Raw genomic sequence first — 17,997 nt, forward strand, 5'->3', positions numbered from 1 at the left:
ACTTTACAGAGTAGAACTGCACATTAGGGACTGATCAACTACCAATTGTCTAAATTAGGCTGGTAGATAAAAGATATTCAGACCAAATTCCCCCCTTTAACATTTGAATGATGGAACTGACAAAAAGTTCTAATTCAATACTAATAAGGAATTAAAACTGTGCCAACCCAAACTCTGACAGAGAACAGTAGATATCAGAACCACAGCAAGACCAAAAAAAAAAAAAAGATAGGTTAAACATAGACCAATATAATTAATGCATCAAAAAAAGCCTAGTAACGTCCACTCCATAATCATCTGAACTCCTATCTCAGCTTTTATATCAGCATTAGAAGCAGGCATCTGGTAAAAACTGTGAAACCATACTAATAGGGATTTCTATGTATTGCCTTTGAAAGAAAAGTGTAGCAGGGGTTCAACACAGTTGCATGGAAATTGTCGCAAATTAAAGACAATTAAACACTGCAACAAAAAAAAAATCAGAGCTGCCTGTAGGACAATTGTTTCACAGCAACTTTTGAAATGTTTTAGTTCTGCACTGGTTTCCAGATTGGAAACCTGAGAGCTTCTGTGCACATTTTTTCCTCTCTCTCAATCGTAGGAAAATGTAGTCAAAACCAATATATTTCCATCTGTTCCATGAATTAACATCTCAAAAATATTTCAACCAGCTCTAATAAAAAAAAATACACACACTACATAATCTGTTTCCCAATCTGTTGCATTCGAGATACCTAATGGTGCTTAGTAAAAGCTCTCAGTAAAAAAACCATACAAGTTTTGCATAAAAAGATTATTTTACTAGGATGGTAGAAAGACATCTTAAGCCAGATTGAAAAAATCCACAAGGTGCTAGATTTTGTTGCTCTGTAGCAAAAAGTTGAATTAATTTTTTTTAAGATTACATTCCGGATGATAACATCTGTGCCATAAAATAGCAGAGATGTGCTATATTTGAGGTGAAATTTTATAATGCAAGTGGTAACCCAGCAGCAGTAACAAATACACTCTAGTAATTACAGGTCTGCTTAGCTGGTGATCACAATATTCATAAACTAGAATAAAACATCACATTTTCTAATTAGAAAGATGCCATCTACAATCTTGTCTATGTTTTAAAATGCCAGATAGCTTTAACATGCTAACATTTATTAAGTAAAATGGCAAAGGAATAGACTACACTCCTGATACCAGCAAAGCACATTTGGGATCTTCTGTTTCCTAAAAAACAGGTCAACCTCCTCTGGTGGAAAAAGTGAGCTTAGCTTCCATCACTTCACTCATACAGCATCTCACAACTGCACAGAGACAAAAATACTTTTTATGTACATCTGAAGTATATTTAAACCATTTATTGCCTCTTTGCCACCTTTTACATATTCTGATACATCTAAAAATTTACACAACAATCTTTTGTTTGAACCTACACAATGAGTTTAATTATGCTGAAAGCTGACATATGGTCTATTAAAGATGAATTTCCCAGCCTACCTTCTCTTCCATTATCTCTCATTTTTTCATCTTGCCCTATTAACCATTTCAGAACCAGATGGCCTGCTGGATGCTCTGCGATGTGAAGCTTTAAACAAATCAATAATTAACTGTTAGACTCAGGAGTCTTTCACACATGTATTGGTGCGCTTATGCTTGAAACGCAAAGTACACTGTCAGATGATTTTATAAAAAAAATTCCAACTTGCTCCCCCCCACCCGCAACACATCATATTGTGCCATTTCACCACTATTAGCGATGAGCAAATATCAAAACAGATGAGAATGCAAGTGTTTGGATGCTTATTCAAACATTAACTTATAGAGGTGCAACCCATTCCCCATTCCAGACTGTCAGTGCACAGACTACATCCTCTGCTCCTCACTAGCCAACCCTTTCCCCTGGCCTGCAAACACACCTTCAGCTTCCCAGTAACACATAAGTGTAGTTTCCTGGTCTAGCTGCCTCTATGCACATCTGTGGCTCTTCCAAATTTTCACCAGCTGACACGCACTGAAGAATGGCTTATATGGAAATCCAGAGCTTGTTGGAATATATAAGAGGTCCACGTGGAAGTCTAGCACAGATTGGTCATAAAATGGTGGAAGTGGGGGTTACGTGCAAAAAGAAGGAGATCAGAGATATGAGCTGTGAGAGAAATCACAACTAGAAAAGGTAAGTCAGTGAGGTGCTTTGATGGCAGTCTGGATATCATAGGGCAAGGAACACTGGTGGTCCTGAACTTTTATAAGTTGGTTTTAGTTCAGCTTGGAACAGTCAAGAAGTTTAAAACAGCTCTTATTTTATAAAGAACTATATTTGACTTCCATCCCTAATCATTAAACCAACTTCCTGTCTCCCTCTCCAACAGAATCTTGCAAGTGATCTAGTATCTCACAGCTCATATTCACAGGATCAGACATGTTCAGCTGGAAGGGACATCAAGGGGGTCACCTAGTCCAGCTCCCTGTGCTGAGCCATTCAATGTGTGCACAAAAACACGGGGGTAGAGAGGTGGTTTTCGCTGTGGTACCATGAATACATGCAGCTTTACATCTCAAAACTGGACAATGCATTATCTTTGCTTTCCCAAAAATCAGGCCAACTTGGGGAATTGGGCGAGAGCAATTTGGCTGAAAGTTCATTCAAGCAAGGCAGAGGGAATGAGGACTGTAAATGCTTGCCCAATAACACAGTATGCTGAGGATGCTCTTTGCATTGTGATGGAAGGGTCTATCGAGAGAGTTGTGCATTGTGACTGAGGGGTTTATCAATAAAGCTTGTAATCTTGGGATACTTCTAGATTCCCAGCTCTTCCTGGAGTCCCACATGGTTGTGGAAACCACACATGCATGTCTGAAGGCACAGTCTGACTTTAGCTTACTGATGAAGTTAGCAATATTACAATAAACTGCTATAGGAATCCAACCTTCTTTCCTTGTCAGAAAGTTAAGAAGTTGGATCTTGGTGCCCCTTCCCTGTGTGCAGGTGTGTGCTTATTTAGTAGCTCACACCCACTGAACTCCTTCACAAAGATAATATCTTCATTGTGAGCAGAAATTCTTTATAGTCTCATTTAACTGCTACCACTACAACTCTTGAGAGATTCTGTATAATATACATTTCTGCCACTCACAAAAAATGTAAATCCACTGTCAGAGAAAGACTTTTTACACACTAGTCTGGCAGATTCAAGACTACAAAGAACTAAGTACCCAATTCAGAGAGGCAAGTGAAATGCTTAGCTAAGCCATCATTATTTCAAATGCAGTTACAATATATAAATACACAAGACATGGCCAGAAAATGCAACAGAAAGTGCAGTTTCACATTAACAGGGAATGTTTCAGAGTGCAGCCAGTAAAGCATGTGTAAGGTAACTGTAGTAAATCTTATTTAAATGATACAATGGAAACAAATTCACAGCAATATCTCTACTGCTTGCCCTGTGTTAGATGTGTTACCTACCTGCCCATCTTTGCCACCTGGAACCAGTTCCTCTGCTGCCAAACTAGCAATTGCATTCATGGCAGGCTGGACATCACCAAGAGCAGATCCTAAAACATCAGCCACCAAGACGCACGTAGCTTTGTCCATCACCATTTCTTGGGCATGTTCTTGCAGATAACCTAACAAGGCCGGGGAAATGGCTTCTAAAAGTTCACAACGGCGGACATCTGAATCTTTTTTACTGGTGAAATAGTAATACACAATATGGTGGTCCGATTATTGCAGAAAACTTGTTTTGTATAAAAGATCAAGTAAAAATAAATTCAATCCATGTTTGCTATTAGACAGATGATGTCCTCATTAAAAGGTCAAATTAAAAAAACACAGTCCCTTTTCTGTATTCCACAGCAAATCAAGTTTAATATGATCTTTGGATAACCATCAGAGGTTTTAAAAATAGCCAGAACGAGAAAAGTGTCCAATCAGGTGACACAGTAGTCTTTAACTTCAAAGTGATTGCCAATGTGCCATACACACCAATTCCACCCTTTCATTTTAATTCTTATTTGTCCTGCCATTGTCATCATCTCAAAGCTCTAACAGAGACTGTGTAAGGAAAACTGTTCACAGAGCATTGTGAAATTGCCATCTCTGCAGTATTTAATAAACATCAGCATCAGTTAAACTAGCAGAATGGCAAAATAAATATCCTTCAAAATCCCACAGTGTATCTTGGGCCTGCCAGACTGGTTTATTACGGTCTCAAATAAGGCAACACAAAGAAGGGCTGCTGATGCACAAAGGAGAAATACAGATAAGTGACCAATGCATTAATTATTTAAGAAAAACTAAGTTCAGCTTTTTAAAAAATTATCTAAATTAGACCGTGGGGGGGAAGGGGGGGGGCTGAATTAGAACTAAAATCTTCCATTTTTACTGCTAGATTTCAAGTTTACTCTTGTACAACTTAGAACACCAATGATGGATGTCCCAAAAAAAAAAAAAAAAGCTTTAAATCTCTTCTGAGACTTCAACTAGTTTAGCAAAGGGTAAAAATTGTCCTCTCCTTTGTACAGTTGAAATACTACTGCAACCCAAATACAGTCACTATGCACATATATTAGGTATATATCTACGCAGAAATCACATCACAACTGTTACGATTTCTGTCAGATAGCTGACACACTTATTTGCTTTCGGTGGTTTGGCTTGTATGTGGGTTTGTAGAGTGAGAAGAAATAAAATGTTATAGAAACTGCAAAATATTAACTCAGCAAAATTAATGACATTATTTGGAAACCAATTGTGGTAACTGATCTTCATAAAGAAGATGTCACGGTCTTTAAACCAAAAAAACAAACAAACCAAAAACAATGACTAAGTGTCCTGTTCAAAAAGCTGGAGTTGGGAAAACGTGTGTGGATTGTTTCAGCCTGCCAGTTATGCATTTTAGTTACCTGTAAGCATTTCCATCTCCCTGTTGCAGAATTTTGACAATCTCTGGTAAGAAATGTGCAGGATCCCTTGGACTTAGCAAGTACAACAGGACCTTCCTTCCATATTTGTTGTTTACAATATTGGGCAAAGAACCACTTATCTCCTGTAAATATACAAACATCAATAACACACTGCTGGAAGAATACTTTTCAGCAACAAACCTGGTCTGAGTACTTTCAGACTGAAAGCTGGGGAAAGAGAGGTCATAATTTATAGTTACATGATACAATTCAAAACCCAGCGTGTAACGTCTAGGTGGAGTTTGTCAATGTACAGTGCTGAATGAGATCAAGTTTTGATATTCGATTTTTGTTTGTAAAATGCTCTGATATCCTTGGATGGAAGATAAAATAGAAGTACAAATTATTATTTGCATTACCATAGTGTTCAGACTTCCTGAAATCAGGGCCCCATCGTGGGAGGTGCTGTACAAACATGTAGTAAGAGACAGACTTCTCCCCAAAGAAGTTAGAATCCCAACAGACAAAAGGTGGAAGGGAACACATCATCACAGCACCCAGGGATAGCCAACACCACGAGTCATCAGGTGTGATTATCAACCAATTGTACATCTGTGCAGCAGCCAGCATGCAAAGGACAGTTGAGGATGGGGAAGAAGACAAAGAAGTTATCCTGAATTCAGCTAGGCAGAGAACATCCAGCAGCAATAATTAATTGTAAGTAACAAAGTAAGCCACATTTCTGCTAGGAGAATAACCATTATCACTTGTAGTTTACTGAAGCATTAGTAACAAATACAGAGGGCATTTCCTAGGGATTAATGGCTGGCTAGGAAAAATCATTACATAAACAAGAATGCTGGTGCACAACGCACATGTGCCCCTAGAGGTGTGTCGAAAAAACTCATTGATAGGCCACGATTTTTTGTTTTGTTTATTGAAGAGTGCCTATATATTCAAAAAGAAGTATCTATTACCAGCAGTACGTTTTCTGTGTGTTCATATTCTGTTCTTCCTGCTTTGTATACACACATTTTGTTTTAAGTTGGCAATATGATTTTGCCTTCCAATTGCAGGACATTGCAGGAGAATTAATACCCTGTACGTTAGCCAAAGAGTTTTCAAAAACTGTTACAGCAGACTTAAGGTAAATATTAATGCACATTTCAGTTATATTTTTTGAAACAAAAGGGATGGTGTTACAGAGCTCTGGATAATTTCAGTATATTTTATGTCCATACTGTTTGTAAGTAACCCTTCTGCTTTTCAAAATCCCTGGTTTCCAAAAAGGAAATCCTTCAACAACAGCTGGTAAAAGATGAAGTGAACAATTGAACCAGTACCTCTTCACCCTTTGTCTCCCAAAACACATGCTAATAAAGATTATGTTCTGTGGGGGGCAGGGTGGGAGGACTGGGCAGAAGACAGCAAGACTGTTATTACCTAAAATATGAAGAAAATGCACAAAAGCAGGTAAAATTTTGTTTAGTGGAAAAATGTGCACATTTTACACACACTGCTTTAGGATATCCAAAGTATTAATCTGGCACTGGCTTCTGGATTAGTTACTGAGCTTCTCATTTCTGTAGTCTTCACACTTCAGGCCTTGGCCAGAGTGTATTCTCTGTGCAATAAAACATTTACTCTCTTCTCACTAGGGGTTAGGACTGAGGCTTGAACATTACTGCATGAATGTCACTTACACTGTACATCAGAATCAACCAGCCAACAAAGACAAACAGAATACTTCAAAACTCAAGGTAGCAGTCATCTGAAATGGCTAATTTAGTAACAAAGGTATCTTGATGGTCATATTGACTTAACATAATAAAGACAATATATTCATCTTGAGTCTGAAATCAACATACATTACATAAGTTTTCAAGACCATAACTACTTCTTTGTTCACTGAAATAAAAGCATAACCCTAGTTATTTTTAATAAAATCTGCATTAGAGAATTTTGTGGCTTTTTGTTACAGGACCATAGAAAAATACTCAAGAAAAATTTAAGAAACACAGTCGTGTAATGTCTCGTTGCCAACACCTTCCATATTGCTGTCTTTAAGAGACTAGATACAGACTTTGCATCTATTACCACCATGAATGAGAGCTTTTTTACTCAAATCTTAAGTCCAGACATGTGGCTAGCCCAATTTACAGTTCCAACCATGAGGGCCGAAAGAAGCAGAGAGGTTTTTTGGATCTAGGATTAGGGCTCGGTGTAGCCAAAAGAGTTGACTGGAATAAAGGTTTTCCTTTTGCCCTTTAGAAAAAGTAACTTTCCCTTAGTTCCCTAACAGCCAGCAAGCCACATAGGGATTCAAATTTTGTAACACTACAAAAGCAGAGACTAGTTCTGTCAAACACCATAGCATTGTGACCTCCCAGTAATAAAGATTTATTTTCTTAGCATCCCAAGGAGTGGGTTTTTTTTTTAACATTCTTTTCACTGTAGAGGCTTGTTAGATTCATTTCTATATGAGATCTACTTCATCTGCATCTCTAGAAGGCTGAGACACATTTGTGACAGATATGGCAATTTCCTGAAATATTCCTGGAAGGCCTTATTGTATGATGTATCATTGTGGGCTGGGATCATATGCAACTTCTCTAGGCAGCAATTCTGAACCAGGGGCCTGGTTTCAGGTCTGCCAAGCAGGGCCAGCATTAGATGCACTGGGACCCAGGGAAGAAAGATGAAGCCCCACCACCCAGGGCTGAAGCTGAAGTCTGAGCAACTTAGCTTTGTGGGGCCTCCGGCAATTGCCCTGCTTGCTACCCCTAACACCAGCCCTGGCTTTTATATGTAGAAAAACAGTTGTTGTGGCACAGGTGGGCCATGGAGATTTTATAGCATGTTGGCGGGCAGGGGGCAGAGGGAAGATGAGGGACTCAGAGAAAAAGATTGACAACTCCTGCTCTAGGGGGTAGATATGACAAATGAGACACCTGGGAGCTCAAAAGACTATACTGAAAATTTGCAAGAGAAAGTATGGACTTTGGCGACAATAAGTTTTAAGTTGATTTCCTGTGGAATTCTTAGGGAAAAGTTAAAGCAAATTCCCAACTTGAGTTATGCAAAAACCCAGCCTTTTGAAGCTATGCACTGAGAAGAGGATCATTGTCAGCTGATTATCTATTACAGAAGGCCAAGATCAGTAAAGAAACGGCTGATCTGCCAGCCTCTGTTCTGGAGCTAAGAGAGATGAACTTCTATTCAAAGGGGAAAAGCCAGTTGTGGGTTTTGAAGAACTGAAACTGACCAGAGGCCAAGGCTGGAGTTTGGCGTAAGTTCTGGTAAGTTTTTTCACATGCGTGTAGGTTCTTTTATTGTTTTAATATGTTTTCTCTGTAATGCTTCTACCTTAGGAATAGATGTACTTGCTTAGAAGGAGCTGTGTGGTAACCTATACTTGTGGGCAATACACTGGTCAGGGCCCCCAGAGAGAAAGCAAACCACCGGCATTGGCCTTTTTAGGCAGTCTGGCTAGCTGGGGATATCATAATGTAAGGCAGGGAGCTGTGCAGCGTCCGGTCAGGAGGAGTACAACAAGCATCACCACCCAAGAGAGGGGATAACTGGGAGCTGAAAGCATAAAGTTGGTTGCCCTTGGTGGGCCATGGAGCAGGAATACAGGTGCACTTGCCCTGAAACTGTAATATTCTTTAGCCAATTTTAAGTTTGACTTTTACATGTCAAACCACATTGCCTACTCTCTGGTATATAGTGCCATCTCTCTAATAACCATTGGTCTTCATTTTTAATCAGAAGAGTTGACTTTTAGTCCTTACTGATAATCTGATGTTCCTATTTCCTTCTTTTCTTACTCTGTTCAGCTAGTTTGACCTACTATGTCGATACTTCAAGCTCTCGGGCATTATCTCAGATTAATGTTTTGTTCACCTGAACCAAAAATCTTTGAATTTTCTTGTTCAAAATAAACTACACCTTTCCCAGGTATTGGGCCAGGTTTCTTCAACTTCTCTTAGCAGTTTAATACAAATCTCTGTCACTTTGAGAAATCCCAGAACTTAACGTTATTTTTCAATTTGTACTACATTTCTACCAAAGACAAATCTTCATTACAATACAATGTTGCACAGTAAGAAACTACATAGTGCTCTGGGTGTAATCCTTAGATGGGTCAAATTAAATATCTGTTCGACAAAGTCTTCTAGCACTGAAGAAACTTAGTTGAACTAGCGAGAGCTCTCAAAGTCATCTATTACTTGCAGTCTATTTTGAAGAATTTCAGTTGAGAAAGTCCAGAATTTTCAATAAATGAAATGAAGTTCAATATACTTTAAATTTCTAGTACAACTAGTCCCTAGCTAAATCAGCAGAAATACAAAGTAGGGTTTCCAGCAGATTTTAGATCTAGTTTGAAGACTGTAGTAAAGAAGATATAAATTACATAAACATTCAAAAGTGTAGTCCTTCACCAAGGTCTCCTCATGCTAAGAAAAATCATAATAGTTGCTGTATGCATTGAAATAAAGATAGAGAAAACTGAAGACAAACAACGTTTAAAACCTGGCTAGGAAAGTCATATATTAGTATCCTAAGTATGAATGACCTCTTTTGTTAATTGCACTGGTAACATTTAATAGAATATGTTAGGAAAATTCAACTACTTACAGATATGATTAGTTGTTTCATGAGCTTGGTATCATCGATGCAATCAAATGCTGCCAGCAAGACCAAGTGAGAGAATTCACCCTGTAAGGGCAGGGCATCAAGAAGGTTTAGAGACATGCAGTGCTGCCCCACATACATATCATTTCCTAAATGTTAGCTGTGATGAAAACTTGTCCAAATTGCAAAAAACTACACTGAGATCTGATGAATGATTTCCTCTAATGACTGGCTGAAGTAGTCCTACGACATAAAATTATTTTCTGGAGGCAACATTTATAATAAAAGCATCTTGTTTAAAACAAAAGTGATAAAAATCAGAGCTGTCTCTATACACTGATGAATTTCCCTGTCTAGATAGCTGTGCAGCATGCTGCACTCTCAATAACTCTCAGCTGGATTCTATGAATACCCATCCATTTGAGGCCGAAGATTTGCTTTACAGAATAAAAAATAAAATTTCATTTCTCCAGTAGATTTACCTTACAGTCAACATCTCTCACCAGATTTCTGGGAGCAAATCTCAGTGAAATCTAAACCTACAGGATAAGGGCAAGACCCAACTCCCATAGATGTCAATGAGATACTTTCCACCAACTTCCTTAAGAGCACAACCAGGAGGTCTTGACACAGTTCTTAACTATTAGCTACATGTTGCCTCTCTCAAAGCGATTCATATATGTATATACTATAGTCTTTTTCATCTAACAAAACAGGAGCTTCTATACTGAAACAGACCAACAAGTCATGTCCATTAGTGGCCAAAGCTGGATGCTTCAAATAAAAGTTATTATTCTAATAATTCTCCAAACTGAATATGATACTGTGGAAGAAGGCAGATGGAGAAGGAAAGATTTCTTCATGATTCCAGATGGCAGCTAGCTTTTGCTCTGAAGCATGTGTCATAATAGCTAGTGAAAAGGAGCAGCAAACAGGGGAGTTCTGTGAAGGAGTTCTCCAGGTGAAGCAGGTGTGACTACATGACTCTTTGGGTAAGTTTGCTTGCTGTGTGCCTGCTTGAAAGAAGTTTATATTGTCGTCTGTTTGGGGGACCATGTGCAGAGCCTAGTGGTCTGGTAGACAAGGCTGAGAGTATTTTAATGAAACTTTGATCCCTAATCCTTTAGGATCCGTTAACTAGCAGGCAGGGCTACTTGGGGAGAACAGGGGTTTAAAAAGCCAGTTCCTATGTGACCAGCAGAGCTAGTGAACAGGAGCAGCAAACCTGGGAGTTTTGCAAGGGAGTGTGAAAGCCAGATACACCTAACATTCTCTAAACTTAGGCCACACACACACACACGCACGTGCGCGCCAAAAAAACCCTAAACCCAGAAAACAAGCTGATGGCTCTCAGAGACCAAGTATGGACTCTTGATGCCAGAGTGGCTGAACTGGAGGATATGAAGGAGACAGACAGGTGTGTAGATGAGAGTTTCCGAGACACAGCAGAGTGGTCCCACCCCCAGTCTGATAGCCTCTGTGCTGTTGAGGAAGGAAATTTTACAGAGGACAATATCAAACTGGAGCAGAAGGAAATGGTCCTGTAGTACCGGTGGCCATGGTACATGTAGGTACCAATGACATAGGGAAATATAGGAGAGAGGTCCTGAAGGCCAAATTTATGCTGCTAGGTAACAGATTAATGTCCAGGATCTCCATGGAAGCAGTCTCTGCAATGCTTCCAGTTCGACATGCAGAACTGCAGGGTCTCAATGCATGGATGAGACATTAAGGGGTATCAATAGGGGGCAGGGGCCAGGCCATGCCTGGCTGTTTGGGGAGGCACAGCCTCCCCAACCGGCCCTCCGTACAATTTCAGAAACCCGATGTGGCCCTCAGGCCAAAAAATTTGCCCACCCCTGAGCTACATGAATTCTTTGCATTGGTCTTCACTGAAGAGGACGTGAGGGAGATTCCCACATCTAAGCCATTCTTTTTAGGTGACAAATCTGAGGAACTGTCCCAGATTGAGGTGTCATTAAAGGAGATTTTGTAACAAACCGATAAATTAAACAGTAATACGTCACCAGGACCAGATGGTATTCACACAAGAGTTCCGAAGGAACTCATAATGAAATTACAGAACTAGTAACTGTGTATGTAACCTAGCACTTAAATCAGCTTCCATACCGGATGACTGGAGGATAGCTAATGTGATACCAATTTTTAAAAAAGGATCCAGAGGCAATCCCGGCAATTACAGGCCAATAAGCCTACTTTCAGTACCAGGTAAACTGGTAGAAACTATACTGGAGAATAGAATTATTAGACACAGATGAACACGATAGGGGAAGAGTCAACACAGCTTTTGTAAAGGGAAATCATGCGCCAACAATCTCATAGAATTATTTGAGGGGGTCAACAAATGTGTGTGTAAGTGTGATCCAGTGGACATAGTACACTTGGACTTTTGACAAGCTCCCCTCACCAAAGGCTCTTAAGCAAAATAAGCAGTCATGGGAAAAGAGGGAGGGTCCTCTCTTGGATCAGTAACTGGTTAAAAGATAGGAAACAAAAGGCAGGAATAAATGGTCAATTTTCAAAATGGAGAGACATGAACAACTGTGTAACCCAGATGCATCCGATGAAGTGAGCTGTAGCTCACGAAAGCTTATACTCAAATAAATTTGTTAGTCTCTAAGGTGCCACAAGTACTCCTTTTCTTTTTGTGTAACCCAGGGATCTGTACTAGGACTAGTGCTGTTTAATGTTCATAAATGATCTGGGAAAAGGGGTAAACAACAAGGTGATAACATTTGTAGATGGTACTAAATTACTCAAGATTGTTACTCTTTTGCTTTGAACTTGAGTAAGGGATCTCATAAAACTGGGTGACTGGGCAACAAAAGGGCAGATGAAATTCAATGTTGATAAATGCAGTGATGCACATTGGAAAACATAATCCCAACTATACATACAAAATGGTGGGGTCTAAATTAGCAGTTGCCACTCAAGAAAGATCTTGGAGTCATTGTGGATAGTTCTCTGAAAATCTCTGTTCAATGTGCAGCGGCAGTCAAAAAAAAAACTGACAATGTTAGCAACCATTAGGAAAGGGATAGATAATAAGACGGTAAATATAATGCCACTAAATAAATAAATCCATGGTACACCCACACCTGGAATATTGAGTGTAGTTCTGGTCACTTCATCTCAAAAAAGATACATTAGAAATGGAAAAAGTACAGAGAAGGGCAACAAAAATGATTAAGGATATGGAACAGCTTCCATATGAGGAGAGAAACAGTGGAACTGTTCAGCTTGGAAAAGAGATGACTAATGGGGGATATGATAAAAGTCTATAAAAATCATGAATGGTATGGAGAAAGTAAATAAGGAAGTGTTAATTACCCCTTCACATAACACAAGAACCGGGGTCATCCAACGAAATTAAGCGACAGCTGGTTTAAAAGAAACAAAAGGAAGTACTTCACACAATGCAGAGTCAACCTGTGGAACTTGTTGCCACGGGATATTGTGAAGGCCAAAACTATAAATGGGTTCGATTAAGAATCAGATAAGTTCATGGATGATAGGTCCAACTATGGCTACGAGCCAAGATGGTCAGGGATTCAACCCCATGCTCTGGGTGTCCCTAAACTCTGACTGCGAGATGATGAGACTGGACGGGAAGGGATGGATCACGTGATAATTGTTCTGTTTTGCTTGTTCCCTCTGAAGCATCTGGCAGTGGCCACTATCGGAAGACAGGATACTGGACTAAATGCATAATTATTCTATTCCTTAAAGAAGAGGCAACCAAGATTCCCTGCAATATGAGATTTTACCACTGTGGCTTTGGTATTTTTCCCTACTTCCTTCTTAATACAGTTTATCTTATTTGCCCTTTAGAATGCTACTGTGGAAACAGACATCTTCAATGATTTATCCACAATACCTAGATCTGTTTCCTGAGACATTACAGTCCAATTCCATCAATGTGTCCGATTAAGCAAACAGACACTTCTGTTTGAAGTTTTTTTTAAATCTTTCACTGTTGTGAGTGACACCTACAATTACTAGAACATAAAGAGACTGAGAAAAATGATCTTTCCCCCCATTTCTTTACTTTGTAACAGTACGAAGTGTAAAATAGTATCAATGTGAGCTTCCCATTTTGTTTCTTTGAGTATTTCACACAGTAACAAGAGAAAAATATTTTGAAAAAAAAATTAGAAAGATAATAGATGTGCAGCACCTGCACAAGGCGCAGGAAATACAGAATACTGGGTACTAGTAAGATATTTTACTAGCACAAAATACAACCCCAGCTAGTGTGCTTTTTATTCTTGCAAGGCTCTTTCTACAAAAATGTATATTAACATTTGATACAGTTAAGGATCAGTATTATAAGTCTAAGTTTATTATCAAGACTGCAGTTTCACAGTTTGTTCTAACTTCAGAGTAAATTCAAATTGATATTTTGTAAATTGGGAATGATGTGACAGTTATGAAAATGCATCAGTGACTACTTCAACATAAGGTTTATAAACACTCACGGTAGCTATTTTTTCAACATATGTCTTCATGGTTTTCATAATTATTTTTCTGTCCTATCCAAAAGAAGAGGGAGAAACATTAGTAAGCCTTTGTCAATAATTTAATAACTAACTTGCTATTTGCAGCTTCTTTATACGAGTTTAATTTCAGATCATTTCTTAAAAAGAAGAAATTACTATTATAAGCATTACTTTTGCAACTGAGACTGAAATGTTAGACCCAAATTCTATGGCAAGACTCAGCACAGTAGAGAAACCCTGGGGTTTTCTGCAAGATTGGGCTGGCTTGGGGGAGAACTAAGAAAGAGCAGCTGTTATCAAATTACATAAAGGTAAAGGCTGCTTGCCTAATGGACATCCCCTAGCTCCTGATTTCCTGCTGTGTACAGGAGAAGGTCAGTCTGCCAATCCCCCCATTCCTAGATAGTCAGTTCACTGTGGCACAACTCCTACAGAAAACCAGAGGGAACTCTTATCCCACATACCTCAACTCCCCCTCTAGGGCAGACATCTGCTCAGCAAGGCTTCTAAACTATGCATCAGCAGGGGCTCTGTTCTAAAGGGGCTTCATTAGGAGCATATCTTCCAAAAGACTTCCTCTCCGGCCTTCATTTTTGGCCCTTCAGCTACTGCTCTGTCCCTTTTTACCATTCTACTTAAGGGCCATGCCCTAGCAAGGTAGATAGACTTAAATTACAAGTTCATTTAAAAAAAATATATGTAACTATTTCTTTTCACTTAAGGTGTGTCTACATAGCAGCTGGGAGCATGCTTTCCAGCACAGATAGTGCACTAAAATAGCAGTGTAGCTTCTATGGTACAGGCTAGCTGCCCAAGTACAAGCCCACTCAACCACCCAGTACATACTTAGATGGTTAGCCTGAGATGCTGCTGTGGCTACGTTGAGTTAGTGCACTAAAAAGACCAAACAGAGCTAGTATATGTCCATTTACCTGTGCTGAAAAGCACACTCCCTGCTGCTGTGTAGACATACCCTTACGTGGAAGGTTCCATGTAAATTTCTGAAAGCACTCCTTACACCCCTAACACTTAAAGAAGAGCGGGTAAATGCTATCCCTTACATAGCTTGACATATCATCAACTCTTGAAGGAGAAACCCTAAACACCAGTCTTGGCAAGCAGAGAAGCCTTTCAGTTAATTTATAATTTTAAGCTTTTGAAGTTTTTACATTCTGAAGTTAAACATGTTCTATATTATGAGCTTCTTTATCATTCTTTCCCCACCTCCAAATTTCCTCCAGCTACAGGAAATCTAAGGGATAGATACTGAGGGAACTGTAACACATTCAAAAAGTTAAAAGCACTATCTGGCGGCCTCCATAAAAAAAAATTTTTTTTTTTAAAAGGAGTTTTTCCATTGTAAAAAATTGTGGGTGGCCATTTCCACCCTCAAATACAGAGATTACATTTGCTAACAGGTCAGGGACATGTTTGGCCCATTTTCATGCACGCTCTAACAAAGTAATCTACACAGGGTAATTGCATTAGTGCAAAGATCACGGGAAAAAGCAATACACAGCAGCCTCGGACACAAACAAAATCAAAGTTTCCAACGACAGCAGAGCCAATTAATAACCTATGGCATAGGGGCGTGTAGGCTAAAGTGCATAGTGTACCTTGGGTGTACCATGCCATAAAGCATGCATGGCTACACGGGCTCCATCATGTGTATGTGCCAGGTAGATTACTGCTTCTCTGATTGCTTCAATCATTTCCTGAGGAAGAAAAAATAATTAGGGGATTTGTTTTTTGAGAAGAGTCTTAGAGAAGAGATACATATTTTGCCTGTAACCTGTGAAGACTATCACTGTGCCTGGAGCCACACTCTTGCGTTGCGCTGGCCTATGCAATTGGCATCAAAAGGATCCTAAAGACGTAGAAATTTCTTTGACCTAGTCTACATGTAAAAGTAAAGTCGGCCTAGCTACATCGCTCAAGGCTGTGAAAAATTTTGAGCCCTGTGCAACATAGTTCATTTGACTTAACCCCACCGTAGATGAAAGTAGGCTGACAGAAGAATTCTCCCATCAACCTAGTTACTATTTCTTGGAGATGGCTTACCTACATCAATGGAAAAATAATTCCATCAACATAGGAAGCATCTGCACGACAGTGGCATTGCTGAAGCGCAGTAGCTGTGTTGATGCAGCGTAGACATATGCTTAGACTTCCCCTCTCAAAACTGTAATCACAAGCATGGTGACTGGAAAGGAGTTAATGTGTTAGAACCTCTGTAGGTTCTTAAGTCAACAGTCTGAACATCTTGGTATAGAATGTGAAAAATTTCAAAGGAAGGATGGGCAGGTGAGCAAGCAGCCATTTATATAGTATGGCCCTGCTCGTGCACCAATAAAGTCTTTGCCGTAGACTCCAGAGTGTAGAATCAAGACCTACTGTCACTCTTAGAGAACCACCACTGCAAGTAAGTTACCTTTGGACCAACTATTAAAGAATCACTGCACACTTTCAAAAAGACATTCATTTCAGTTATTATGGGAACTGCTTTTTTAGTTATTGCAAAATTTATTGTGAAATCTCATTAAAAATATTTGTTGTACACAATGGGACAAAATATTGTTTTATTGTGAGAATGCATAGTAACCATGAAATTACTAGAGACACATAGTGGCTAAAGTAATATCTTTTAATGGATCAACTTCTGCGGGTGAAAGAGACAAGCTTCTGAGCTACACTGAGCTCTTCTTCAGGTAGAAGAGCTCAGTGTAGATCGAAAGCTTGTTTCTTTCACCCGCAGAAGTTGGTCCATTAAAAGATATTACCTCCCCCACCTTGTCTCTATAATATCCTGGGATCACCACAGCTACAAACATCAAATTATTATGCATTACTGACATATATCTCCATCTCCTAGCATCTTCATAGGTAGAGAGAAACTTCCAATCAAGATGACAACGCTCATGTACATTAAGGGACTTCAACCTAACTAAGTATACGTGTAATAATGAAGGACAAGAGTATTTCTTGTTGCTATAAAAATTCCTAAATAGTATATTTTTGTAATTATTACTCAAATAAATTATTTGAATGTTTGTTTTAAAGATAACCTGCAGCAAAATAAAAATAAGGATATCCTATCAATAAGATCCTTGTTTAAGGTTGTCACCTAAAACAAGATAAAGAGGCTTATCACCATAATTTCATGTTTAATAACTTTTTGGTATTTGTTTCAGATCTCCAAAGCACAGAATCTTCAAGAGTCAGGCCAGTGTTTCAGAAGGAAGGAATTAGTGAATTGCTACTTCAGGAAACCTAAACACAACACACAAAAAACCCAGCAAAAACACGTATGTGCTGAATATCCCACCTAGTTCACTATCTGGGGCATTTAACAAAACTCTAGTTACTTAATAAAAATTACTGCAAGAAATTAAAACATTTATACTTAAGTCACTTTAGAAATACTTACAGATCTTTGTTTTGGGAGAGCATGGATGAAAAAGTCCAAAAATACTTTATGTACCAGTGAGTGCTTTATCACAGCCTCCCTGTGTATCAAGAGGAGTGGGGGGGAAGACAAGAAAGTCACACACCCTTTCAAAACACACAATTTCATTTCCTCTGGTCTAACTGTAGCTGGCAGTTATCTGTCTTATGATGCAGAAAATATTAGGATGCTCTTTCAGTTCAGGAAGTCAGTCAGAGCGAGGAAGAGAAGTTACAACCAGCAGCCCTAATGAGGCATCAGATAAGTGTCATAGACAAAGTATTCTTAGAGGCAACAACAAAAACAGTTCTTTTGAAGTGTGGAGGAGTCAATCAAGAACTGCACTTTTGCACACCTTGAGGGATGTTTTTTCAAGAGACCATTGGGTCAGTCTGCCTGATTCTCCTTTATAAAGAAATACCAAGCTGCTTAATTCTGTAGGTTGTTTCCTTTTTTTAAAAAGGCTGTAGTATAAAATATACCTGGAATTTACAG

The 17,997-nt window shown here is 39.0% G+C and overlaps 1 protein-coding gene across 4 annotated transcripts in view; it reads right to left on the reverse strand.

The window, feature by feature from the left end:
• Window positions 1-17,997, reverse strand: part of PUM3 (pumilio RNA binding family member 3) — a 38,808-nt gene that overhangs the window by 6,585 nt on the left and 14,226 nt on the right. Inside the window, exons 10-16 of one of the 4 annotated variants that reach the window (XM_007065590.4) lie at window positions 17,485-17,563; window positions 15,674-15,772; window positions 14,037-14,090; window positions 9,541-9,621; window positions 4,900-5,042; window positions 3,461-3,683; window positions 1,492-1,579 (exon numbers count right to left, since the gene is read on the reverse strand). In XM_007065590.4, coding sequence (XP_007065652.1) covers window positions 1,492-1,579; window positions 3,461-3,683; window positions 4,900-5,042; window positions 9,541-9,621; window positions 14,037-14,090; window positions 15,674-15,772; window positions 17,485-17,563 — 767 coding nt within the window. Of the gene's footprint in view, window positions 1-1,491; window positions 1,580-3,460; window positions 3,684-4,899; window positions 5,043-5,318; window positions 5,512-9,540; window positions 9,622-14,036; window positions 14,091-15,673; window positions 15,773-17,484; window positions 17,564-17,997 lie in introns of those variants that run through there. The other 3 variants (XM_043546477.1, XM_043546476.1, XM_043546475.1) reach the window with 3 other exon arrangements.

The sequence above is a fragment of the Chelonia mydas genome, chromosome 5 (genome assembly GCF_015237465.2).
Source record: "Chelonia mydas isolate rCheMyd1 chromosome 5, rCheMyd1.pri.v2, whole genome shotgun sequence".
Taxonomy (NCBI): Eukaryota; Metazoa; Chordata; order Testudines; family Cheloniidae; genus Chelonia; species Chelonia mydas.